Here is a 27640-nt window from a genome sequence, read left to right as displayed (position 1 = left end):
AATTGAACACTGTGCAATCATCAGTGAACATCCCCAATTCTGACCTAATGATAGAGGGGAGTTCATTAATGAAACAGCTGCAGATGGTTGGACCCAGAACACTGCCCTGAGGAACCTCTGCAGTGATGTCCTGAGAGAGAAAGGATTGGCCTCCAACAACCACAACTGTCTTCATTCGTGTTAGGTATGACTCCTGTCACTAGAGTTTTTCTCCAAGTTGGCCTTAGGATATGTGCCCTTATAGTAACACAACTAGTTTTTACACAATGGTATATTCCACTTCATATGACAAGGTCAAATTTCATTCAGAGAATGGAAAAGACTACTCCTGAAGATAATATGAAGGTCTAACTGATCAATGAAAAATATCTTCATTGGAGCTAAATAAATCACACTCAAGCATGGGCTGTGATATTAGTAACAAATATTTTTGTATGAAACTCTTTGTCCATTATTTTGAAAAAGACATTAACCTGTTTCAGCTAGCAAATTTCACATATTAGTGCAAAATTGGAACTCAGTGATGCCATTGATTCTCTAGCCAGTGGAAAAGCCCCTGGAAAGGACGGCATTACCCCTGAAATAATAAAGAGTGCCAAGTCTGCGAAACTCTCAGCACTCCATGAACTGCTTTGCCTGTGCTGGGATGAGGGAGCAGTACCACAGGACATGCGCAATGCCAATATCATCACCCTCTATAAGAACAAGGGTGACTGCAGTGAGTGCAACAACTACCGTGGAATCTTCCTGCTCAGCATAGTGAGGAAAGTCTTCGCTCGAGTTGTTTTAAACAGACTCCAGAAGCTGGCTGAGCTTGTCTACCCTGGGGCACAGTGCGGCTTTCGAGCAGAGAGATCCACCATTGACATGCTGTTCTCCCTTCGCCAGCTACAGGAGAAATGTCGCGAACAACAGATGCCCCTCTACATTGCTTTCATCGATCTCACCAAAGCCTTTGACCTCATCAGCAGACGTGGTCTCTTCAGACTACTAGCAAAGATTGGATGTCCACCAAAGCTACTAAGTATCATCACCTCATTCCATGACAGTATGAAAATCACAATTCAGCATAGCGGTGCCTCATCAGATCCCTTTCCTATCCTGAGTAGAATGAAACAGGGCTGTGTTCTCGCACCTACACTGTTTGGGATCTTCTTCTCACTGCTGCTTTCACATGCGTTCAAGTCTTCAGAAGAAGGAATTTTCCTCCACACAAGATCAGATGGCAGGTTGTTCAACCTTGCCCGTCTCAGAGCGAAGACCAAAGTACGGAAGGTCCTCATCAGGGAACTCCTCTTTGCTGACGATGCTGCATTAACATCTCACACAGAAGAGTGTCTGCAGAGACTCATCAACAGGATTGCAGCTGCCTGCAATGAATTTGGCCTAACCATCAGCCTCAAGAAAACGAACATCATGGGACAGGACGTCAGAAATGCTCCATCTATCAATATCGGCGACCACGCTCTGGAAATGGTTCAAGAGTTCACCTACCTAGGCTCAACTATCACCAGTAACCTGTCTCGCGATGCAGAAATCAACAAGCATGGGAAAGGCATCCGCTGCTATGTCCAGACTGGTCAAGAGGGTGTGGGAAAATGGCGCATTGACACGGAACACAAAAGCCCGAGTGTTTCAAGTCTGTGTTCTCAGTACTTTGCTCTATGGCAGCAAGGCCTGGACAATGTATGTCAGCCAAGAACGATGTCTCAATTCATTCCATCTTTGCTGCCTCCAGAGAATCCTTGGCATCAGGTGACAGGACCGTATCTCCAACGCAGAAGTCCTCGAGGCGGCCAACATCCCCACCATGTACACCCTACTTAACCAGCGGCGCTTGAGATGGCTTGGCCATGTGAGCCGCATGGAAGATGGCAGGATCTCCAAGGACACATTGTACAGCCAGCTCGTCATTGCTATCAGACCCACCGGCCGTACATGCCTCCGCTTTAAAGACGTCTGCAAACGCAAAAGTCCTGTGACATTGACCACAAGTCATGGGAGTCAGTTGCCAGTGATCGCCAGAACTGGACAACCCTAAAGGTGGGGCTAAAGAGTGGCGAGTCGAAGAAACTGAGCAGTTGGCAGGAAAAACGCTAGAAGCAGAAGGAGAGAGCCAACTGTGTAACAGCCCCGACAACCTATTTTATCTGCAGCGTCTGTGGAAGAGTGTGTCACTCCAGAATTGGCCTTTATAGCCACTCCAGGCGCTGCTCCACAAACCACTGACCTCTTCTAGGTGCTTACCCATTGTCTCTCAAGACAAGGAGGCCAAAGAACAAGAACAGTGCATTTTTTCACAAGTATTTGCAGCATGTTTTCAGTCCCCATGTTTCTTATTCATGAGCCAATATACAGTAAGAATCAGGATTCAAGATTATTTTATAGACCTAACCCACATTCAATTGCTCTCACTAGAGCTTCAATCTAGCTCAGAACAGCATTTAATCCCCGAAGTTGAGGTTGTTGACCTAGATCTATTTTCCTGCAAAAAATCAATGAATTATATAACGAAGCTCAACCAAAGCATCAAAAACATTGAAAGGTGAAAGTATGTCTATTTGCACAATATCTGAGTGACTACAAATCTGACCACCGCTGGGGATGAAAGTGGGAGCCGACCCCTGCTCCGACAGGCGGCAGGACCGTGGGTCAGCATTTTGCCAGCGGTGGCCACCTAACAGGCCACCGTTGGGGCCACCATCCAATTGAGAACGGCGGCCTGCTCCCCCAGAGATGCAGGCCCAATCAGAGGGCCAGCAGCTCAGCAACCTTGGCAACGCCACTGTTGGTGGTGGCCAGAGCTGAGGCTGCAACACAAAGGAGAGGGCGCCTCAATGCCAAGGCACCCTTGAAGACCGGTAATTTTCTTTGGGGAATCTGGGGCCAGGTAGGCAGGCTCTGGCAGTTGGGTGGGGGTGGTGGTGGTGGGTTGCGTGCTGTTGTTATGGCACTGCCACCTTGGGCCATGGAGCTCCCATTACGGAACCCACTGGGAGGCTACCAGGGTTTATATGCCAGTCTCCCCTTCCAACAGCAGGCCCTATTGATGTGGGCAAAATACCAAAGGAGGTGGGAAATGGCCCTTAATTGGACCCTTAAGTGGCAATGGGTGACTGCCATGGGCTTCCTTCCTGATGCCTTCCCCTGCCATATTGCCTCCCAGCTCCTCGTCATAGGGCTGGGAAAATTCAGTCCACTATTGCAGAAGATCCTTCGAGAAAATATTTTCATTTAAGACCATCAGATTGCTCTATTGTGCTTAGGAATCCTTATTCCAACCAATTACAATTAAACAACTAGTGACTGTCCTCTTCAGGAAAAGTAGATAAATGAGATTTCTAGGGTTAATCGTCTGCAGGATAAATTCAAACTAAGGCAATCATTCTGTGTAGCAGACTCAGTAATCTAATGCCTGAGCCACGGCACTATAGGGCACAGCTGATGATTACCCAGACATAGATTCAGTAATCGTACTTCGGAACTGGTAATTTTTCCCCACATGTCTCTCGATAATCCTGGACTTGGATAAATGGGGTGTGTCTTATAGGAACAGCTGTGCTCTCTGTATCAGGTAAACCCATTTTAAAAGGTGTTGATTTCTCAGTAGTTTGGTTTCGACACTCATAAGCATGATGCCGGGATTCCGCATGTGTCAGATACCAATGAGGTAATTAAGAGTACATTATAAATGAGGTTTTACCTGACCCATCGTACTGATGTTTTTTCTTTAGCAGTGATAAAGTATAAGTAGTAGGAAGGAACAGATTTAGAACTTGAAATAAATTGTAGTCTGGGAGGAGAGCCAAGACTGCATTATGATTGGAGTACAGACTGGAATTTTGAAGTAAATTACAGTGAGAAAGTTATGAGTGGAGTATTCATTGAAGTGGGAGACCAAAATGCTAAACGAGATTCAAGAAGTTGGGGAAACTGCAAAGGTTGTTAGAATTTAGAGTCACTTTCTGGTGAGAGCTATTAAATGCAAAGCTTGTTCACAGCTTGCTTGATTAATATAGTAGTGGGGAAGGTAACACCATTGGAGATCGCCACTGTGCCAATTTTATCACCATTTGACTCAGCTAATAATGCAAAAATCAATTAAAGTAGTATTTAAAAGTAATATATTTTTGTTTAGCTATTTAATTAATGGTGATTATATTTTGTGGTAAATACAGCAGAGTACTTTTTATACAAATCGCTGCCCAATCTCTCACAATAAATACAAAAAATGCTCAGTTACTAGTGATTTTTTCCAGGTTGGATTCCTTCAGATTGGACCCAAGACTACACAGAAGTGCTTACTCCTTCTACTACTTTATCATTGGAGCGTAGAATGGAATTGTGAAATAAATTACAGTGGGAAAGTTATGTGTGGAGTGTGTTGTATGTTTGTTTGGTACGTTGGCACTTTAGTTAGTCTAGCTTTGAGAGATTCTTAGTCTAGAGTAATTAGAACATGAACTTTTATTACATTATAACTATCTACAGCTTCACACCAGTCTATGTGACTCCTCCAAAGCCACTCTGCATCTATCTTCAAGTCTCTCTCACATGTGATCTCTTACGTCATCATGGGAGGAGGTATTCTTTACACTCTCTCAACATTAACCCTTTCAGATCTTTATACTACGTCTCCGCCCAAGTCTTTATCCCTATATATATATATATATATATAATATATATATATTTACATACACTCACTTTATTTGCATACTACCCCATCTCCCCCACCCCCCCTCCGCCCCCAGGGCTAGATTTTACGTCGGGCGGACGGGAGCTGGCCACTGACGTAAATGTCAGAGGCAAACCCACTTCCGCCCATCCCAGGGATCCGTCCCAAATTTTACAGGTCCCTGGGCTTTAACTGTTCCGAGGTGGGACTTCCACCCTCTTGAGGAAGTCCCACCTCATTGAGTTGTTGGCCAATCATTGGGCTCGCTGGGGCGGCGTAAAGTTCCGGCCCAAATCTCTAACTTCATAGATTCAATCTGTCATGAGGCTTCACAACCCTCCCTGATCTTCTTGTCAGATGCAGAAGATTGGTAGTCTTTCTCCGAACTCCTGTTTCTTGACTTGGATGGCCTTCATTGAGGTTTGTAGTATCTGGTGCTTTCTGAATTTCAGGTTCAACATCTGATTCATCCAAATGTATGATTGATGTCTTTGATGAATATGAAAAAGATTCCTCTGTTTCTTCGTATCGAACCTTCAGAAGCTCTTACTAAATAAGATTGCTGTTGATGTTCCTCTCTTTGAACAATTACTCCTCTGTTTTGGTTTCGTACCCATTCCTTTTACCCTTCTGACAATGTTGGTAGGTTCTTGGTATGCTATTTCCTGTTACAATTATTTGCTTTCGGTAAGACTTTCCTCTGTCTTGAACTGTCTGATAATCCTGAATTTGTAGCCCTGGAAGTAATTTCTTAGGTAGGATTGGAAGTTGCATTTAAAGTTTTCTTCCCATTAACAGTGCAGATGGTGCTAATCCACATAACAGTGGAGTAGTTCTGTAATTCAGAAGTGCTGTTTGAAATTCTTGATTTTTCTTTAACAGTGCTTTAATAGTTCAGCTTCTCGTTCAGCTTCTCCATTAGATTGTGGATTCCGAGGGGAACTTGTTAGATGTACAAATCCACTGTTTTCCACAAAGTGCATGGAGTAATTGTTTGCAAATTATGGTCTATTATTGGACACTATCTGAGCAGGTATCCCATGTATTGTAAAAATTTCTTGTCACACTCGAATGACTGCTTCAATTGTTGTTGTGTACATACATTTAACCTTAAAAAGTAATCAACTACAATTAGATAGGATTTTCCATCAAAGGTGAATAGATCCATAGCCAACTGTTCCCATAATCTGGTTGGGAATTGAGATAAGAGGTTCTCTTTGATCCTGTCTGTGCACTGCACCTAGGTGGCAATTTGAAATCATTTCTTCTATCTCCTTCAATATTCATGACCACCAGACAGACGCCTGAGCCCAGGCTCTACATTTGTTTATGCCTATATGACACTGGTATATTTTCTCCAAGATATCTACCCGAGTGACTCTGGAATCATCAGTCTCTCGTCATACACCTGCAAATCATCCACTATAGTAAAGTGTCTTCTGTGCGCGAAGAAGATTTTCATCCTCTTACCCTTGGGACTCTATTGCAGCCAACCTTGCTTGCAATATTGACCGACATGGATGCTTTCTTCATCTTACAACTGCGCATGACAAATTTGTTGGACAGAAATAGGAAGTGGGAATTTGTTAATGGCTCTCGTTTTTTGCGAGTCTGCTATTATGCCGCTACTGGTGGGTGCGTGGAATGCACTGCCAGCGGTGGTAGTAGAAGCAGATACATTAGGGACATTTAAGCGACTCTTGGATAGGTACATGGATGATAGTAGAATGAAGGGTATGTAGGTAGTTTGATCTTAGAGTAGGTTAAAGGTTCGGCACAACATCGTGGGCCGAAGGGCCTGTATTGTGCTGTACTGTTCTATGTACTACTGACAATGTGTCCAAAAAAATGAATGGATGCTTTTGAAAGCTTAGTAAGTGTTAGGTTTTTGTCCTGCAGATGATTCAAAACCTCTCTAACCCTCAGATTATGTTCTTCAAGGACTCACCTTGAACTAAGATGTCATCCATATAGCATATTACACCTTCAAGTACCTGTAGAATATTCAACATAGTTCTCTGGAATATTTCTGGTGCTGATGTGATACCGAATGGTAGACAGTTAAAACAAAATCATCCAAACGGAGTAATGAAGGTCGTCAATAACCTTGACTTCTTATCAAATGGAACTTGCCAAAAGCCACTATTCGTGTCAAACATCATGAAGATGGTACTTTTGGATAACTTGGCTGAACCTTCATCCACTGAGGATATCGGGTGACTTCTCGTGCCACAGCCTTATCAAGTTGAGCTAAGTCTACGCAAATGCGAAGATCACTGTTAGGTTTAGGAACAGGAACCTTTCAGAACACCACTGTGTAGGTCCAGTAACAGGAGAAATGACCCCCATCTTTGTCGTGTCTTCTAGTTGATGCCAGACTTGCTTCATTAGTGGGTGTGGAATCTTCCTAGGTGTGAAAAGACATACTGGTTTAGCATCTTTCCTCAAAGTAATACTATATTTGGTCTTCAGTCTCCTTAGGCCAGTCAAAAAGTTTTGGAAATTCCTCTTGGAAGTGACTCCTGGATTTTTATTGCTTAACTTCTACTTTCATATAAAATGAAGCTCAGTACAAGCTCGTCTCCTTAAAAGAGAAAATTCCTGATTCCTTAGAACATTCAATCTTTCTAATCTCTACTTTCCCTTATACTGGAGTGTTACCTGTAGCTTTCCCTTTACTTCAAGATCAACCCCCTCCTGGGCCATGTAACAGAGTTTCGATTGGTTGCAGGAAATGTGTTGATAACCACGGCTCTGTCTGACAAGACCGTTACACTTGCTCTAGTGTCAAGTGAAATTGGTGATATGTCTGTTGAAATGTATATCTGCCGACCAGAATGCCTGATTTGGATCATTGAACTCGCCAAGAAAGTGTTTCAATTGCTCTCCTGGAGGAGATTGTTTAACTTTGTTAGCCACTCTATTCTTGAATGCTTTTTTTTTTGAACTTGTGGGAGTAGAGATTTTACTACAGCACATTTTACCAGAATGCTCCATTTTCTTACATTGGAAGCATTCTGCTTTATTTGTAGGACACAGTTCGTGCCTGTGGGTATTATTGGTGCCACGTCACTGGCAGGATTTAATGGCGTCTTTCGCTCCAACCCCCCCAACTGTATCTATTTTAATGTTTCTTTTATAGACCTCTGGTTAAGAAACTGTACAGTTGCTGGACGTTTCCTGAACCAAGGTCTTTCTTCACCTCTCAGGATTGCTCTATTGTTCTTGTGGACCTCTGCTTCTCTCACCAGCTGAATAGCTTTGTCCAGGGTAAGGTCTTCTTTAGCCTGCAATAAATCTGATAGGGATTCATCAGCAATACCTACAACAATGCAGTCTCGTACTGCTTCAGCTTTAAGGTCTCCATATTCACATCCTTCAGTAGTCTTTAAAGGTCATTGATAAAAGCATCAACTGTTTCACCTGGTTTCTGGACCCTTCTATCGAATCTTGCTCTTCCTAAAATTTATTGCTCCACAAGTTGAAATAAGAATCAAAAGCTTTTAAAGCTTCATCGAATTTGGCAGATGTCTCATCAGTACCTTGTCTTGCAATAACATCATCTGCTATAGCCCCACTAGACTACAACAATGTGTTAACTTGCTCTGCTTCCGACTGGCTGTTTAATTTAGTCCTTCCATGTGTCCAAACCTCTCTGGAATTGAGAATTTAAGCTCCATTGCTTCAATTTGTTTTATTTTCACTTTTGAGCTTTTCCCTTAGTATTAGAGGTTTCCCATGACTTTTCAGCCCCTCACTGATTCATGCTATGGCCAACGTTTCTGCCTTTAAAATCTCGGTACTAAAGATTACTTTCCTCTTTGTTTTAAACTCTATTTTATAGTGTTACTGCTATACTGCTTTAACTCCCTTCTCGTAGAGAATTGAGTGTTTGCAGCCTCGTTATTTGCTTTATTGTTCCGCTCCAGACACCACTGACCTCGGATCAGCCCTTTAAGGACTTTACCGGTGCAGCAGTGCCATTCGGGTTGAATTTTTCACCCTCTCAGGGTTTCTCACCAGATCCTGGAACGTTGCTTGGATCCCCAACTCAAAACTTTTGATCGCTGGACTGGATTTCTACTGCCGATTCCCCGACTCTCTGTGTCTGGAGCTCTTCCACAGTCCCTTCTCAGGTTCTGCAGTTTTGGCACTTTTTCAGGTCAGCCCTTATCAGATAATTGCTTCAGATTCTTCTGGGTGTTGCATGGTAAGAACTACCGTTCTCGATCCCACTGCTGGTCACCATGTTATATGTTTGTTTGGTACGCTGCCACCTTAGTGAGTCTAACTTAGAGAGATTCATAGTCCAGAGTAATTAGAATATTAATTTTTATTACATTATGACTATCTATGGTTTCACACTAGTCTGTGTGACTCCTCCAATCCCAGTCTGCATCTATCTTCAAGTCTCTCTCATGAATGAGGCTGAATTTTATAGGCAGGCTGCATATCGCGGCGGCACACTTTGAAGTCAGTAGACTTCAGGCGTGGATGCACCGTCGCTGAGCCTCCGTGATATTTCGCGTGGGGGCTCATTTAAATGGAGGGGGGTTGAGCAGTCACCCCCGATGACATAAAGGGGGCAGCCGCTCCGACCCCACAACAGAGTCCGGCACCACCGCACAAGCGCTGGCGCCATTTTTAAAGGGCTTCAAGCCCTTCAATCTCATTTCAATAATTAAAGGTGCCACTTCATCAGAACCTGCCGATCACTTTTATTTCAACTTAGATGTATTACAGTGACGTATCCCCCCCAAAATAGCACCTTTTCACTTTGTGAACTTTCCCCCCTAATTTCAGAACCCAAGACCCTCAACCCCTTCCCATCATCCCCACAACCAATTACAATAGTTCTCCCCTCCTCCCCCCACCCCTTCTGCCCTGAAATTTTCACTCCTCCTCCTCCTCCCCCCCCCACCCCAGTGTCACGCCTTGGAACTCTGTATGGAGTTCCAAAGGAAGGGGTTTTCCATTTGGCGGCTGTAATATCGACGTGGGACAGACTCCAGGACAAGGTAAGTTTATTTGGATATTGTTTTAATGAATTTTAATATTAAAATGAAGGCCCCACCGCCAAGTGGCAGGGGGGGCCGAACTGAGGTCTCGCCACCGCTGCCAGTAAAATGCAGCGGGGCCCTCTCGGCGTCAAGGGTCATGGTGGGGCGCTCCCGCAAGTATTTTCTACCCCCCCCCCCCCCCCCCACCACAACGCAAGTATTTTCTGCCCCCCCACCCCACCACAACCCTCAACGTCAAGGGGCTGGTAAAATTCAGCCCATGCTCTCTTTCATCATTATGGCAGGAGATATTCTTTACACATTCTCAACATTAACCCTTTCAGACCCTTATACTACAGAGTGCATGTCATTGAAGCGGTAGGACGATAGATATGATAGTGTAATGATTATGTTGCTGGACTAATAATCTAAAGGATTATACTAACAATTCTGAGGGCATGAGTTCAAATCTCTCTGCGATTTGTAAGATTTGAATTTGTTTTAGCATATCTCGAAATAAAAAGCTGCTGTGAATGGAAGTGAGCATGAACATGATTGTCCTGAAATTCTGAATGGTTCACTAATGTGAAGGAAATCTGCTGTCCTTATCCACTCTGATACAAATTAATAGAAGGGCTGTTCATATCCTGACAATGATTTTTATTTAATGATTTGAGGTACCCTAGGCTTGGAATATTACAGCAGCTAAGGAGGATGAGGACTTGAAATTATTGATCTCCATGAGGTTAAAAATACATTATTATAATGAGGACAGATTCTATTAATCAGAATAATGCTTCTTTTTATGAGAGCGAAGTGGGGGAGAACATTTTACAGAACTAAAGGAGTATTGCATTGTTGAAGGCACCATTCTTCAGGTGAGATATTAAAACAGAGAATCAATCTGCCTGTTCTTCAAGTTCATTGTATAGTAAAGATCCCATGACATTATTTGACAATTTCCTCGTCAATGTTTCTCCTTCAAACAACACCAAAAACAGGTTAACTGGTTATTGATCTCATTTCTATTTGTGGGATCTTGTTGTGTCCTTAATGGCTTTCTTTCATGCCTACATAACAACAGTGGCTGAAAGTTCAAAATAATATATTTTGAAGGGCTTTGGGGTGTTTCTGAAAGTCATGATCAGACAAATAAATGCAAGTCCCTTTTTATGGAGCTGATGAGACAATATTAATGAGGTGATCAAGTGACACCAAGGGGTAAAAATTCTGCTCCTACACTCCAATGTCTATATTGGAAATCTAAGCTCCTCCAGTGTGATTTTAATTCTTTGAAATTATGTCTCCCTCTTGTTCTCTATCTCTTTGCCTCTCACTCTTTCATTGTGATTTCTGTATTTGTGTTTGTCTCCTACTCTTCTCACTTTCATTTCTGTACATCTCTGCTTCTTGCTGTCTCCTCTCTTCTGTACGTTTCTCACTTTCTCTGGCTTACACATGCTTTGAAGTAGAAATTGCAATGTGTTTCGCCAGTTTTACAGGTGGACAACAGGTGCAGTGTATACCATAATAAACCATGCTGCTTTTCTGCTGCTGTCTGAAATCAGAGCTGGCCCAAATAAAACATGCAAATAAGAGTCCTGCACCTGGTTTTTCCACCAAAAATCCAAAGCATTTTCCAGGACCATGTCACAAATGTGCAACAAAAAATAATGTCTATAAACTATGTGGCTATTGGTAGTCTTTTGAAAATTAATAATTATTTCTTTAAGTGATGCTTATTGTGGAGAATTTTTTTTTCATGGAAACTGATGGCAATAATAACGTGAATTGAAATAATATTCCAGTCTATATAAAGCAATGAAAATGGATACTGTGACTTGATCCTTGGATAATCTTACTATTTAGAGGGTTTCTTTTTCTCTTTTACAGATACCTTTGCCAGCAAAGTAGCTGCAATTCAAGACCAGTATGCTGATGCTTCTATTGGTAATGTGACCGGGAGCAATGCTGTGAATATTTTCTTAGGAATTGGTGTAGCCTGGACAGTTGCAGCAATCTATTGGAATGCTCAGGGAAAGGATTTTGTAGTGCTGCCTGGAAATCTGGCCTTTTCAGTCACTCTCTATACTATATTTGCTTTTATAAACTTTGGTGTGTTATTGTATCGAAGGAAGCCAGAAATTGGTGGTGAGTTGGGTGGACCACGGACTGCCAAGATTTTAACCACAACAATGTTCACTCTGCTTTGGTTAATGTACATTCTTTTGTCATCTCTGGAGGCCTATTGCTACATAAAGGGCTTCTAATTGTCAACAGAACATGAACAAAATGGACGTTTAGTATTTCACTCACCTGCTAATGGAATGCTAACTTCTGAGAGGATTCCTTTTACTTGGTAGAAGTGGATCTCACAGTGTTCCATCTGCAGGGGCATCATAACAACAAAGGCTATGAATGTAGGGCTCAATCTGCTGCTGTACAGATAAATATACCAAATGGGAAAATATTTTTTATTGAGAATAAAGAGCCTAAAAAAATATTTATGGCACTTTTAACCACAGTAGCATGCCCTCATCCATTCATGGAATGATGCCTCTGTACTAGTGTGACTGTTTGAGATCAAGTTGCTTAACACACAAGAAAAAATGGCTCATCCCGTTATTTCGTTTTGTTTTGGATCTGCGTGCCCTGCACTTCATTTCACATAATGTGTGCTGACAGCTCCTGATTACAATCCAGTGTTGTCAACATTTTGAAGTTTTTGGTTTAATTTAATTTGGGTTCCTTAGTAAAAATGCACAGAATATGCGTAACTGCTAGACATTTACCCATACACCGTGTCATTTGTTATTTTTGTATAATAGTGTTAAATGTGATACTGTAATGCTGTGCATGGTTAAGACATTTGTCCTGTATGTAATATAAATACGTCACCAATCTCAAGACCTACCGTGTATTGTTTATTACTAGGAATTGCTTGTTGCGTATAGTGAGGGAAAGAGCTGTAGCTTTCACCTAAAATGTACCACGTTCACTTAGAAGTCAGTGGTACTGTTGGAACTAGCACCTTCACAAAAACATACTTGATCTATAAATATGACAATTTTTTTAACTTAGAAGTTGAATGATGTGTTTTTAAAATTGTTCAGGGTCATTTGTTTTAGTTTTATTTAAAATGTCAGTATTGTTATTTCTGTTGTCTGGTTGCTTTTATTGCTGTCAATGTTGTGGCACAATAAATCAGGAAGACAGTGTAATTGGGATGGTGCATTTAAATTAACCCGAGCAGAAAGACATTTACTGTGTATGTTAAAAATCACTAAGTAGGCATCAAGAATATTGCTGTAGCAATCAACAAACTCATTACCGTTGCCAGCTTTTAGGGTCATTTTCTTATTGTGCATTCTTATAAGTACTGTCCAAGCTGTCATATGCCAATTCACAACCTTCCGATAGAGGTTCTGGTACAGGAAACGCACGTTCCAAAATGCCGGCCACACCATGTGGCATTAGGTTTCGCAAATAAACATTTCAGTAGAGCTCTTGATTAAAAAACTGCAGACAAGTTAAATGTAGAATCAATGATATATGCAAGGAGAACTAAATAAGAATCTATCAAAGCAAAAAAAGATATGCAAATAATTTCTTGTGAGCCACACCTTAAGATTCATAAGGCCTAATGAATGAAAGGTTAAGTGCAATGTTCCCTGTAAGCTGTGCAGCAACCCGAAAGTTCCCATGCAGGCCGTGCTCAAGTCGGTCACTTTAAGTTACCATGCGTGCACAGCCGTGAAAAAACCTTTAAAGGGGTCAGGCACTTAAATAAATCACTCCCGCACTTAAAAAAACAAATTACAGGGTACATTGGTTAAGTGTAGTAAATGTTTCCATTTTACTTTTAGTTTGCTCTATACTTAAAAGACAGAAAAGTAAACATTCAAATTTGGTACCAGTTTGAGTCAATTGATCATTTGAAGGCAGGTTACGCTCAAACCTCACAAATAGACTTTGGACATTTAATGTTAGTTTAACATAATCATTACAGAATCTTATGGACAGAATACATCCTCATGTTTATAATGTATTATTGTACATAACTTAAGCAAAACATACACGTCATAAAGGACTATAGTGTGTGCCATTTTGTTGTTTTTTGAGTGATCACTTTACCTTGTGACACATAACCCTTATCTCTCAGATCAACTTTTTCTCCCTTGAAACTGATAAAAGATATTGTTCCATAATTAAAGAACCTAACTTAAGAAAAAAAATCTGCCATTTTGTCATAGAGCTGCTGCCTTTTCTGTGAATTTTTTTTTAATTAATGGACTTTTTCCCAATACTACCTATGTGTATATCTTATAAATAACTGGGAGACTACGATGCAATTAGCTTTCTGTCTGGAGATGGCAGGAGTTCTAGAGGCAATGTCATACCCATCCTAGTTGAAGAAAGGGAAAGATTATTCATAGAATAGGTTTTGTTGTATCATTATTTCTGCTTGCATAAAGCACAAGTCACTTCAGCCAGCCTATGATTATAGATCTATTTGAAGCTTAGCAACAGGGCCACTGACTTATGGCAATTGAATAAGTCTTGGGGATCACATTCCGTGGCTCCATCCATTTTTCAGTGAAACTGTAAACCAGTGGCCTTGATCATCAGTATTCCTGCACAAAGCACTGTCACTCAAGATATGTTTGTTTGATCCTACAGTCACAAATGTGTCACAGTACACTGTTGGAGATTACAAGCAATAGAAATCCACTTTAAACATTTTGCAGCTGATTGGTTTTATGAAAAGTATAAGATGTTGTTTATTTCGCACATTTAGTTTAGAGATACAGCACTGAAACAGGCCCTTCGGCCCACCGAGTCTGTGCCGACCATCAACCACCCATTTACACTAATTCCATATTCCTACCACATCCCCACCTGTCCCTATATTTCCCTACCACCTACCTATACTAGGGGCAATTGCTAATGGCCAATTTACCTATCATCCTGCAAGTCTTTGGCATGTGGGAGGAAACCGGAGCACCCGGAGGAAACCCACGCAGACACAGGGAGAACTTGCAAACTCCACACAGGCAGTACCCAGAATTGAACCCGGGTCACTGGAGCTGTGAGGCTGCGGTGCTAACCACTGCGCCACTGTGCAGAAAAAGAATGGTCCTGTTTTGGGAACAAAGTCTTAGGGCCAAACAATATTTATTTCAGTGACAGAGTATGCTACTGTACTTTACAATCTGGCTTGCAGTTCTTTCTATTTAAATACATGATTACTGACAGCACTGTAATTTTATTCTGTTAATGAACATTTACATAGGTATCACTCTCGTTGCTGATTTGTTGCCTGAAATGCATCATCTTGAAGGGAACTTGGAGGAATTGTTAAATCCTCAAGAAAAAATCATTTTATTTTGATTGAGGGAGTGAGTGACAATCCTAGTGGTGCAAATCAATTTGTCCAATTAAGGACAAATGTTAAGTGTTTTAAGCAAAATGCATGTAGCTTTGTTGGATGGTTGTTGTGCCTTGTGGATAAATTTGACAGTACTTAGCTTCAGGTTTTTGTTCATTCAAGCTCATAACCTGAAGAATGACCATCTGAATGGCGCACTGGAGGGCTGACAGCACCTTCAGAAGAACCTTTTGCCTTTTCTTTGGGGCACCACGCACTGCATCCCAACCAACTGCAGTGAACTTGAAAACCAGTCCTCTTTCAATAGTGCTGTATATCTAGACCCCAAGAAGATGTAACTTGGGGAGGAAGCACTTATTTTTTTCCTTTGTTCCCCTTTCTCTTTGGGAAAATGATTTACTGAAACTCATCAGCCCTCCTGACCATGCAGTTAGGCTGGGGACTGAACACGTAGAGGATTCCCAGGCAAACACCAGCCTGCATCCTACCTCTCCATGGGGCGCCATGTCAATGCACCATTGTGCTGTGCCATTGTAGCTGTAATTTGAAAGTTTATTCATGGAGAACAATATTGTGCCCTACTGGTTAGTGGAAGTACATCTCCAGCATGCAGATAGCAAAATATTGGCATATACACACAAAATTATTTCAATGAATATTTAGCTTAATTTATTTTTGTTTGCTTTTCAGGAATGGTCATTTATTTAACTTTCATTGAATTGAAAATTAAGGATCCAATCATAGATTTTGTTATTGTGGGGATATTAAGCAACCCATCTGTGAAATTGAGTCATGGACCTGTGGACTGCCAGCATATAATGGACGCATATTCTACACAGTGACAAGGAATATAGATTTCATAGCAAAGGTCATTTCACAGTCATGGCCTTTTTAAAATAAGATTTGAACATGACAGGTAAACATAAAAATAAATGGAACTTGATTATATAAGACTAGTGGGTTAGATATAGTACTGACATGTACCACAAATTTCTCAAGGTGACCAAAGTCCAGTGAAATGGGTGCTTTTATTTATTTTGGTGTCACTACTTATTGCCCTTTCATCAGCATGAGATGTTGTATTGACCCTTGCTGAGAATGAACAGAGGGCTGTAATGATACATTAAAATATAATCCCTGTGGACTAAATAATTGAAATGAATTGTGTTTCAACAGAATTTCCTTCTGTTTATCATATCATAACTTCTTATTAGTTTTACCCATGAGAAGACCTTAAAAACTGAAAAGATCGTATACATGACTTACCCCAGCTGGTATATGTGCAAAAGATCAGTATGTAGAACAGTAAGTTAAATTAGCTGCTCAGTAGAGAAGATTAGCTCCGTTATATGAAAATCAATTTAATGTTAATTCTACTTTTCTAGTTAAAAATACATAATGCCAGAAATATAAGGAATTTTAAATACTCCTGAGTTTAACATAACAGTATGTTTTTAATTTTTACAACATAACTCAGTATGATAAATCTACCTTTTAAATTAGTCTTCATTCATATTTTGTGCTATTGCACATTTCACTACTGTTGGCAGTTACAGTCTCATTTTGTGTGGATTATCTGAGATTTTTCTGTGGTTTAAATAATTCTTTTGGTATTGCGTAACCTGAAAACACCCAAAGGCAGTTGGCTTCTGACCTTGTGCATATGGTACCTGTTACAGAATTACAGATTATCGTTTGCACCTTTTGTAATTCTATGGCTGTGCTGAATCAGTGCTTTGCTTTTGGGATGATCGTTGACCTGCTGCATTGGACCATGTGAAATGAGTGGACTTGTGGCAGCTTTTCAGATATTTCCGATGTGAATGGATGTGTTGTTACTTCTTGAACTAAAGAGAAACTGATCTGTTGATAACAACACTTCGCTTAAAACGCTTCGAGAAGAAGCTACAGCATTCTTGCACCACAACAAATGCACATGGAGGAATTCAACAGTTTTCCAATTCTACTTTGATATTTTAATTTAGACAGACCCACAAAAAATCCATATTCTGAAATGTGCATACTTTGATAACTGTGAATGAAAATTCTTAAGTGCTAATATAGGATCAAAGGGAAAACTGCCTCTGAGCAAAGTGAAACTTGGGATATGGTTTATTTACTTCAGTTAATATAAGTTTCTTAAACCTGTCACATTATAACAAATTAAGAGGTTTAAAAAGTACCAATAGTCAAGAAATTACTATTGCCAACATTAACGATTGAACTCATGCATTCGTTCCCTGTCAGTTATTTTAACAGGGGAGTTAACCCCGATAAAATAAAGCAGTTAATACTCCCATTGGATAGACGTACCTCGTGCAAGCCTGTTATTGCTAGCAGTTATTTCTAAACTGAAATTGCTTTTGCCTAAAGATGCCAGCAAAAAATACAGGCTCGGTTCTGACTCACAAGCGGGATAACAGCAAAGCAAGCAGTCAGGACTGGTAGCAGGGAGACTAGGCAGGAATGGTAACAGGGAGGCCAGGCCAGGAGTGGCGGCAGAGAGGCCAGGCCGAGAGTGATGGCAGGGAGGCCAGGCCAGGAGTGGCGGCAGAGAGGCCAGGCCGGGAGTGGCGGCAGGGAGAACAGGCCGGGAGTGGCGGCAGAGAGGCCAGGCCGGGAGTGGCGGCAGAGAGGCCAGGCCGGGAGTGACGGCAGAGAGGCCAGGCCGGGAGTGGCGGCAGGGAGAACAGGCCGGGAGTGGCGGCAGAGAGGCCAGGCCGGGAGTGGCGGCAGGGAGAACAGACCGGGAGTGGCGGCAGAGAGGCCAGGCCAAGAGTGGCGGCAGAGAGGCCAGGCCGGGAGTGGCGGCAGGGAGAACAGGCCGGGAGTGGCGGCAGAGAGGCCAGGCCGGGAGTGGCGGCAGAGAGGCCAAGCCGGGAGTGGCGGCAGGGAGAACAGGCCGGGAGTGGCGGCAGAGAGGCCAGGCCGGAAGTGGCGGCAGAGAGAACAGGCCGGGAGTGGCGGCAGGGAGACCAGGCCGGGAGTTGCGGCAGGGAGGGTAGGCTGGGAGTGGTAGTAGAGAGGCTAGGCAGGGACTAGTAGGAGGGAGACTAGGTCTCGATGTAGCAGGGAGGCTCGGCTGGCCCTCATTAACATGCCACTTTCCGTCATCTCAACCAAAACAGCTGCCGGGCTGTTAAAATCAGGCAGCAGGAGGTTCCTGTCAGGCACCTTGGGAATAGTCCCCAGCAAAAGCTAAGTGCTTTCGGGGTGGCGGGGGAAATGCCTGTAGCAAGGAAGTCCTCTGCTCCATTTTAACTGCCTCCCTCTCAATTTCCACAGGTTAGGTAGTTAAAATAGACTCTTATATATTTATTACAGAATAACATCAAATCTCGTCTTAAATGTTAATTGACTCAATTTTACTGCCAGCAAATAATTGCTCCATCCCTCATGTACTGAAAAGTGTGCCAGAGCATATTTATAACATACCGAATGCTATTTGCTTTAAGAACACATCCACCACTGAGAGCAAAAGGACAGAATTTGATTGCATGTAAACATGATGATTTAGGCTACAACATCTTGAGTAGGCTATCAGATGGGCTGTGTCGATAGTCTGTGCAGCTGCCAGTAAAAAATAACATTTCTACCTCTGCTATAAATCTTTAAACGCCTCGGAGTTGAAATTCTTAAGTTCTTTTGAGAACACTGTTGAAATACTGACATTTTATTCTCATCTTCATAATGGCAATGCACAGCAATTTGGGTGGGGGGGTGGGAAACATAGCTTGGAAAATAAAGAATAAAGCATGTTCGCAAGATTAAAGGAGTCAGTATACTGAGCAATGTTTAAGCTTACCCAGTGTCTGTCCATTTTTGGATTGATGTTTAATGGTGCATGAAGTAACATGGTGATAATTTTTGTAAAGCCATGGTGTCATTGGTATGTGAACAGAAGTGAATTTATATTTCTATTGGCATGAATTGGATATGCAATACAAAATTACCTTGGTGAAGCAACATTAGAAGCTAGTACAAATTAATTCTGCTGTGACAGTGATTTGACCAACATTTTCATTTGCTAGTATATGAGAATTCCATTATAAAATATTATGAAAATCAAAGATGCCAAAACATTGTTTATGGCTCTTAAACAAATTGCAAGATATACGCACAGACTCAATGTAACAGCTGTCAAAAATTGCTACTGTAGCTTTTGAGTTCACTCTCTGTTGTGTCTGTCCAAAGATTTTAGTTCTAATAATTTAAGTAAGATTATGTAATTTTGTATGTAGAAGAGTACAAAAACAAATATGGCTAAAATATTTTAAATTTTACAACATGCTGCAGAATGGAAACTTATTCTGCAAAAATTTGAGATTTCACAGAAGAAACAATTCTTGCATGTTGCATATGTGATTTGAGAAGAGTTATCAATGACTAAAATGCCTTATACAAACAAATTCTATAGTACATAACCCAGAGGTGGTCTGAAATAGTTCATCACAAATATGTGTGGACTTTATGCTGTTTTATGTCATACTACTCAGCTTGATTTGTCTGTCATTTCTGTATTTCGTAAGGAACCTTTAATCTTGTAAAATTGTGGTGTGTATCTCTCATTGCTTGAATTGAATGGCTTTGTATAAATCAATGTCATAAGCTGTTTCCTCTCTGCCATATTTCCTAACACATTAAATATAGATGTTTGTAAATTCTCCATAATTTCTCGTTCATTCTGCGTGTCTTGATATATTCAAGTCCAACAGGCATTTCATACAGTATTACTGTGTTTGAAAAGTTCACTTCAGGTTTTTGCAAGCTTGTCATTGGTAATTAAATCATAGCTGTTTTACATAAAGTAAATAAATTTTTCAAATTTGTTAACAGATTACAAAGCAAATGTAACATCAAATATTGATGATTTTAAACTTGAATTTGTTCCTAAAGTTCACCAAGCTTTTAAACTTGCAAACAATCAACCCTAAAAAATAGTGATGCAAATATAATTAATGACAAAAGTTACAACATTTTGTTGTAATTTTTAATAAATAATTGTTAGGCGCATTGTGCTTACCATAATTTGAAATACAGACTACAAAGTATGAATCCTATACATGTAAAATGTGACTTGTGGCACCCATCCTTGTGTCTGTTCTCATTCAGAGCATTCTGCTAAATGTTGTCACTACAGAGCACTCAGATTACGCTGGGGAAGGAAATTTTAAAAACATTGCATAAAATAAGCTCATTAATGTTTCACTCTTTTAGAAGAATTATATGATGTTGTTTGGCTTCTTTACTGTGTTGACGTGCAATTCCCTTCACTTCATTGTTCTGACTTGTAAGACCCTTCACTACACATCTGTGTCTGCCACATCAGCTGTATTCCTAGCTCAGTTTCCCTGTTGTTCATTCAGTTGTGTTACAACCTCAGAGATCGTTAACGTGAAAAATGTGAGATATGAACCCCGAGAAAAATTTCGAGAACGACACGACAAGATTTCATGTTTTAAGACTCATAACAACTAAACTAAAAGAAATCCTCAATTAACTAAATAGAATTTTAGGAATTTTATGGCACCGAAAGAGGCCAATTGGCCCATCATGTCTGCGCGGACCAAAAGAAAGAGCCACCCAGCCTAATCCCACTTTCCAGCATTTGGTCCGTAGCCCTGCAGGTTACGGCACTTGGTGCACATCCAGGCACCTTTTAAATGAGATGAGGTTTATTGCCTCTACCACCCTTTCAGGCAGTGAGTTTCAGACCCCCACCACCCTCTGGGTGAAAAAAATGTTTTCTGATCTTCTATTACTTCTACCAATCATTTTAAATCTACACCCCCTAGTCACTGACCTCTCTGCTAAGGCCCTTCCTATCCACTCAGTTCAGGCCCCTCACAATTTTGTACCTCAATCAAATTTCACCTCAGCCTCCAAGCAGAACAGCCCCAGCTTATCCAATCTTTCCTCATAGCTGCATTTTCCAGTCCTGGCAACACCCTCGTATATCTCCTCTGGATCCACTCTAGTGCAATTACATCCTTTCTGTAATGAGGTGATCAGAACTGCACACAGTACTCAGGTTGTGGCCTAACCAATGAGTTAGATAGTTATATGGTTCCCTACTCTTATATTCTATGCCTCAGCTGATAAACGAAAGGATTCCATATGCCTTCTTCACCACCTTTTCTACCTGTCCTGCTACCTTCAGGGAGCTGTGGACATGCACTCCAAGGTCCCTCACTTCCTCTACTCTTCTCAGTATTCTCCCATTTATTGTGTATTCCATTGCCTTGTTTGACCTACCCAAATACATCACCTCACACTTCTCTGAAGTAAATTCCATTTGCCATTTTTCTGCCCATCAGTATCTTCCTGCAGTCTACAGCAATCCTCCTCGCTATCAACCACATGGCCAGTTTTTGTGTCGTCCGCAAACTTGATCATTCCCTCTACATTTACGTCCAAATCGTTAATCTATACCACACAAAGTGGGGGACCCAGTACTGCGAACACCTGTCAGCAATTACCCTTTGTTTCCTGCCACTGAGCCAATAGCACTTTGTAAAAAGGTGCTAGCTCAAATTACAAAGAAAGGTATTGAAATACTTGAAAACCTCACAACACACAGACGTTACACAGTACTTTTTGATGGCAAAATATTTTATGGTTAAAAGTCTCAAACTCCTCCCAGTTGCAATGAGTTGGATCTCTGGACCTTTTCAAAGGTGCATGTCATCTCTGCTCACTTCTCCAAGCACATCTGACCTGGGCATCCATGAATAAGGTGATTCCTGGTGATCCTGCTGGTCTTCCACTTCTCTGCAAGCTTCAACTTTCAAAACAGGTTCAAGTCTTCATAGCCTTTTACTGTAACAGGCTTAAAAGCGTAGGGTTCTGATGAAAGGTCACAGACCTGAAAAATTAACATCTGCTTCTCTCCACAGATGCTGCGTGACCAGCCTAGTTGCCTTCAGAAAGTCAGTTAAATTTATCAGGACTCAGAAGTCAGTAGCTTATTGTATTGTTCCAAAAATGCAGAGTCCAGAAGTCTGATTTCACAGAGCCAGTTGAACTTTTCCATTGTTCCCAGGTGCTAACAGCTGCTTGGTACATTTACATCATCCAAATTATTGATTCCTTGAGGAATTTTATGCTGTCCCCCACGGCGATTTCTGGATAGTGGCAGGGGGAACCCCACCACCTTCCCGCCTCCACCCAAATTAAGACCGTGACGGGAAGGCCTGTGGAAGGCCTTCCCTCCCCACCACCAATTGAGGCCCTTAAGTGGGTAATTAATGCCCAATTAAGAGCCTTATCCCACCACCACTGGAATTAGCCCAGTGGCTGGCGGGCCTATCGCTGCACGGGAAGCATGCCAAGCAAACCCCTGCGGGTTGCTTCCCAGCTCCAGGCGGGGTGGGGGACCTCGTTAGAAGACACTTAGTGCCTGAAAGAGGGACCCCACATTGGACAAGGGGAGCCTATTGAGAGCCATTCCCCTGCCCTTGCTACCGACCCCCCCCCCCCCATACCCCCTCCCCCGTGACCCTCATCCTGCGAAACCCCTCCCACCCTGACTTATCTGTGGCCTGGGTCCAGTGCCTCCGGTGAGTCCAGTACTGGCAGGAGCCATTGCCTCTGAGGCGGTGCTGCTCAGTTAAAGAGCTGCTGGCCTCTGATTGGCCAACAGCTCTCAGAGGGTGTGATTTCCATCGCTGGCATCCTTGATCCCGGGGAAGGCCCTCTGCTGTCCACTTATGTGCCTAATTGACTCTTGATTTAGTGGGTCTTCCCCAGAGGGGGTGGCGCAGGGCTCTCACCAGTGCTTTTGCCAGCGGTCAAGACCCCTGTCACCCAGTTAAAATCCTAGCCCTTATTTTACAACACAAAAGTCTGGGAGGGTGAAACCCATTGTTAGCCCTGTAGTCTCTGTTTTTCAGGAGAAAGACTTTGATCTGAGTTTTCTATTGTTGTGGTAACCTTTCACAGAGTGGAAGTGAGGTCACCTGACCTTCTGGACTCCATCTTGAACTTTTAAAAATCACAATTGTTAAAACATAATCATGTTACAAGGTCCAGTGTTCATAACAATTGAAAATTTGAAAGGATAGACTCTTTCACATTACTGCTTGAATTAATCAATAGTTAAATATTTGTGTTTATGCATAATAGGTCAGGTTTGGGACTGTATGTTGGTCAATAAACCTGGAATCCTTCACAATTGTAGTTTAAACCTGAGGTTCTTTTCCTGAAAGTAAGTAAAGCCTGGGGCTCCCTTATAAAGGTAGGTAAAATTTGGCTGCCGTTTTCTCGGCACTAAATGGCAATCATGGCGTGCACGAACACTTCTGATACTAACCACACTGGACACCATTTTGGTGAGGGTGTTACCACGTGCGCAGGGAATGTCTGCCAGAAGTCAGGGGTTGGCAACATTTCTGTACACAGACGCCAGTGTCCGAGGTAAAAGATTTTGGTGTCCGTGACTGGTAATTTCAGTGATGAGAAATCTCCCATTGACTTCTTCGACACCAGTCCAACTTTTAAAAAATTTCAGCTGTCACTTTCACAGCTGACAGGTACTTGAGAAGAAACAGCGCTTCCAATTAGGACAGATTCATTACAGTGCAGAAGGAGGCCGTTAAGTGGCCACTTAAGAGTCTTGATTGGCCTTGGGCGGGCGGGCGGCTTGTCACCACCACCCACCCCCCCGCCGCCAACCCCCGTAAATTTGGTCGGAGGCGGAAGCGGGGCAGTTGGGCCTCACAGAGCCTGCCGCTCAATTTTATGCCGTCCCCACGCCACCATTCGACCCACTGGGGCGGCGTAAAATTCCGGCCATTGACTCTCCATGTTCTTCCTACCAAAATGAATCACTTTACATTTCTCTGTATTGAACTTCATCTGCCACCTGTCTGCTCATTCCACCAACTTGTCTATGTTCTTTTGAAGTTCTACCCTATCGTCCTCACAGTTCACAAAGCTTCCAAGTTTCATATCATCTGCAAACTTTGAAATTGTGCCCTGTACACCAAGATCTAGGGGTCATTAATATATGTCAGAAAAAGCAAGAGTCCTGACACTGATCAAAGAACAAAGAACAGTACAGCACAGGAACAGGCCATTCGGCCCTCCAAGCCTGCACCGATCTTGATGCCTGCCTAAACTAAAACCTTCTGCACTTCCGGGGACCATATCCCTCTATTCCCATCCTATTCATGTATAAGTCAAGATGCCTCTTAAACATCGCTATTGTACCTGCTTCCACCACCTTCCCTGGCAGCAAGTTCCAGGCACTCACCACCCTCTGTGTAAAGAACTTGCCTCGCACATCCCCTCTAAACTTTGCCCCTCTCACCTTAAACCTATGTCCCCTAGTAACTGACTCTTCCACCCGGGAAAAAGCTTCTGAATATCCACTCTGTCCATGCCGCTCATAACTTTGTAAACCTCTATCATGTCGCCCCTCCATCTCCGTCGTTCCAGTGAAAACAATCCGAGTTTATCCAACCTCTCCTCATAGCTAATGCCCTCCAGACCAGGCAACATCCTGGTAAACCTCTTCTGTACCTTCTCCAAAGCCTCCATGTCCTTCTGGTAGTGTGGCGACCAGAATTGCACGCAATATTCTAAGTGTGGCCTAACTATAGCTCTGTACAGCTGGGGATCCCTGGAGAACTCCACTACAAACCTTCCTCCAGCCTGAAAAACATCCATTAACCACTACTCTTTGTTTACTGTCACTCTGCCAATTTCATATCCATGTTGCTACCATCCCTTTTATTCCATGAGCTACAAGTTTTCTCACAAGTCTGTTGTGTGGCAACAAGTTCAGGATAAGAGGACAAGTTCGGGCTTTTCCAGTGGGTTCCGATTTTTTTTAAAGCCTGCCCAACAGCCTGAACTTGTCTGAATTGCAAGCACTGTTTCTGCTCAAGCACCTGTCAGTGTGAAAGTGACAGCTGTGATATTTTTAAAGAGCTGACCAATCACAAAATTGCTCTACTGAGAGTTCCCATGCTCTGCAACTGTCAGAGAGAGGGACAGAGAGGGAGGGGCAGGGGGACACACAGAGAGAAAGACAGAGAGAGAGGGACAGAGATACACAGAGAGAGACACACAGAGAAAGAGAGGGGCACAGAGAGAGAGGGCAGAGGGAGAGAGAGAGAGGTGGGGGGCAGAAAGAGACACAGGGACAGAATGAGAGAGGGATACAGAGAAAGAGGGACAGAGAGAGGGAGGCCCAGGGGGAGAGAGAGGGGGGGGGACAGGGAGAAAGAGGGGACAGGGAGCAAGAGGGGACAGGGAGAGAGAGAAAGAGAGGGGTGGGGGGACAGGGAGGAGAAATAGAGGGGGTCAGGGAGACAGAGAGAGGGGACGGGGAGATAGGGGGGACAGGGAGAGAGAGCGAGAGAGGGGACAGGAAGAGGGGGAGACAGGCAGAGAGGGGGGACAGGGAAAGAGAGAAGGAGTGGGGGACAGAGAGAGAGGCAGAGAGGACAAAGAGAGTAGGGGCAGAGAGAGAAAGGGGGCAGAGACAGTGGTGGTCAGAAAGAGGGAGAGAGCGGCAGAGAGAGGGGGGAACAAAGAAGAGAGGAAGAGAGGGGGGCCGAGAGATGGGGAGATGACACAGAGGGGGGCCACAGAGATGGGAAACACAGAGGGAGGGGGAGAAAGAGAGAGAGACGTGCACACAGAAACAGAGAGAGGAGGGAGAGAGAGCGACCAAGATCACTCCTGCCAGATGGATATCTATCTGGATTACTCCGCATCGCTACAAGTGTGTGGGCAAACATTGACTACACATACAAGCAAATAAATACCAGGTATCTCATGAAGTCACTGTCCAACCTAGTGAAGAGAAAGTAAGTCAATCGTCTTCTCATTTAAGGCTTCTTGACAAAAATGCACATTTGTTGTTGTGATTAATAGTAAGATAAATTTTTAATGTCTTTATCTTTCTGAAATTGTCTCACCAGTCCCCTATGTAAGATAAAAATTTTAATGTGGGCCCCACGTGAAAAGGTTGGACACCCCTGTTTCAAGCCTTTAACCTTGTGTTTTAAAATAACTTAGTAGCTAAATAGCAGCTACCTAGCAGCTAAATATGTCAAAGGTCAGTAACTGCAATGTGCATCATTTACTATCCAGTTTGAGGGCAGATAACCTGAGTGGCCAATGTCATTTGAAAGTTGTCTGTATCATATAATTACATTATGTTAAAAGTGCACCTTTGACAACAGGTAATAGATTTGGCTTGGGCATAAATTGGTTAGTCTGGAGTATAATCTTACAGAGAGTGACTAAACATTTTGTAAAATAAAAGCAAAATACTGCGGATGCTGGAAATCTGAAATAAAAACAGGAAATGCTGGAAACAATCAGGGAAGAGATGGAGGGCCGTTAATTCCCAGCCTCGTGTTTTCCCAGATAGATTACAACTGTTGGCCATACCCTCCCCCCACCCCCACCTTCCTTAACCCCCCCTCCCCCCCACCCCCACCCACCCTCCTCCCCGGCACCGGATTGAGTGGCCGGCGGCTGCTGATCTCTGCTTGTTCCAGGTCCCGTTTACCGGGTGGTGGTGGCACCCATCCACCGCCTTTGTTCGGCGGAGAGTTTCATCTGTTGACTTTTTATATTAAAATAAAACCACCCAGTTTATATAGAGAGGAGCAGGGTGGGAGCGGAGAGTGAGAGAGAGGAGCAGGGTGGGAGCGGAGAGTGAGAGAGAGGAGCAGGGTGGGAGCGGAGAGTGAGAGAGAGGAGCAGGGTGGGAGCGGAGAGTGAGAGAGAGGAGCAGGGTGGGAGTGGAGAGTGAGAGAGAGGAGCAGGGTGAGAGTGGAGAGTGAGAGAGAGGAGCAGGGTGGGAGCGGAGAGTGAGAGAGAGGAGCAGGGTGGGAAGAGCAGGAGCGGAGCAGGGAAAAATTGAAAGGTGACATCAGAGTGACGTCTCAATCAACAGTGTGAGTAGGGAAACAGAGAGCTGCTGGGATAAGTATACAAGTAAGCTTTTAAATTAGTTTAAATCAATAAAAGCATCAAACATCACAGGCAAGCAGGTAGGTGATTGGTTTGGGACGAAATTACCTGTTTGGTGAGTATCTGGTAAGTGACTAAGGTCCAATCTAATCCTAATATTTAAAGTAGTAAAGGAACTAGAAGTAAGCTTAATAAAATATATAAAAAAGGAAAATAAAATAAATAATTGAATAAGATAATTAAGTAGTTAATCAAAACATATTAAGGATGGCAGGGCAGGTGATGCGTCACAGCTGCAGCATGTGGCTGCCAGTGTGATCCAGGGCAAACATGTCTACAGTAAGTGTTTGCACTCGAAGAGCTTCGGCTCAGAGTCATTGAACTGGAGTCCGAGCTGCAGACACTCCGACACATCAGGGAGGGGGAAAGTTACCTGGACATTTTGTACCAGGAGGCAGACACAGCCCTTAGGATAGGGTCTTCTGATTTGGTAAGTGCTCAGGGACAGGAGAGTGTGGCTGTGGCTGAAGCTGATAAGGGGACCCAGTGGGCAGGAGTGCAGGAGTCTCAGCCTTTGCGATTGTTCAACCCTGGCATTGAAGTCCGCCAACAGGAACAGATGTTTGGTATTGGGGATGTTAC

At 42.9% G+C, this 27640-nt stretch overlaps 1 protein-coding gene across 5 annotated transcripts in view; it reads left to right on the top strand.

Moving 5' to 3' along the window:
• LOC137363949 (sodium/calcium exchanger 1-like) overlaps nucleotides 1–18775 on the top strand; it is a 401527-nt gene extending 382752 nt beyond the window's left edge. For all 5 annotated transcript variants that reach the window (XM_068027466.1, XM_068027457.1, XM_068027463.1 and 2 more), the window contains one exon: nucleotides 11569–18775. In XM_068027466.1, coding sequence (XP_067883567.1) covers nucleotides 11569–11945 — 377 coding nt within the window. In that variant the 3' untranslated portion in view covers nucleotides 11946–18775. The remainder of the gene's footprint in view (nucleotides 1–11568) is intronic.
• The last annotated feature ends 8865 nt before the right edge of the window (nucleotides 18776–27640 follow it).

The sequence above is a fragment of the Heterodontus francisci genome, chromosome 3, assembly GCF_036365525.1.
Source record: "Heterodontus francisci isolate sHetFra1 chromosome 3, sHetFra1.hap1, whole genome shotgun sequence".
Classification (NCBI taxonomy): domain Eukaryota; kingdom Metazoa; phylum Chordata; class Chondrichthyes; order Heterodontiformes; family Heterodontidae; genus Heterodontus; species Heterodontus francisci.
The sequence above is the reverse complement of the archived record's forward strand: the minus strand, read 5'-3'. Positions and strand labels throughout refer to the sequence as shown.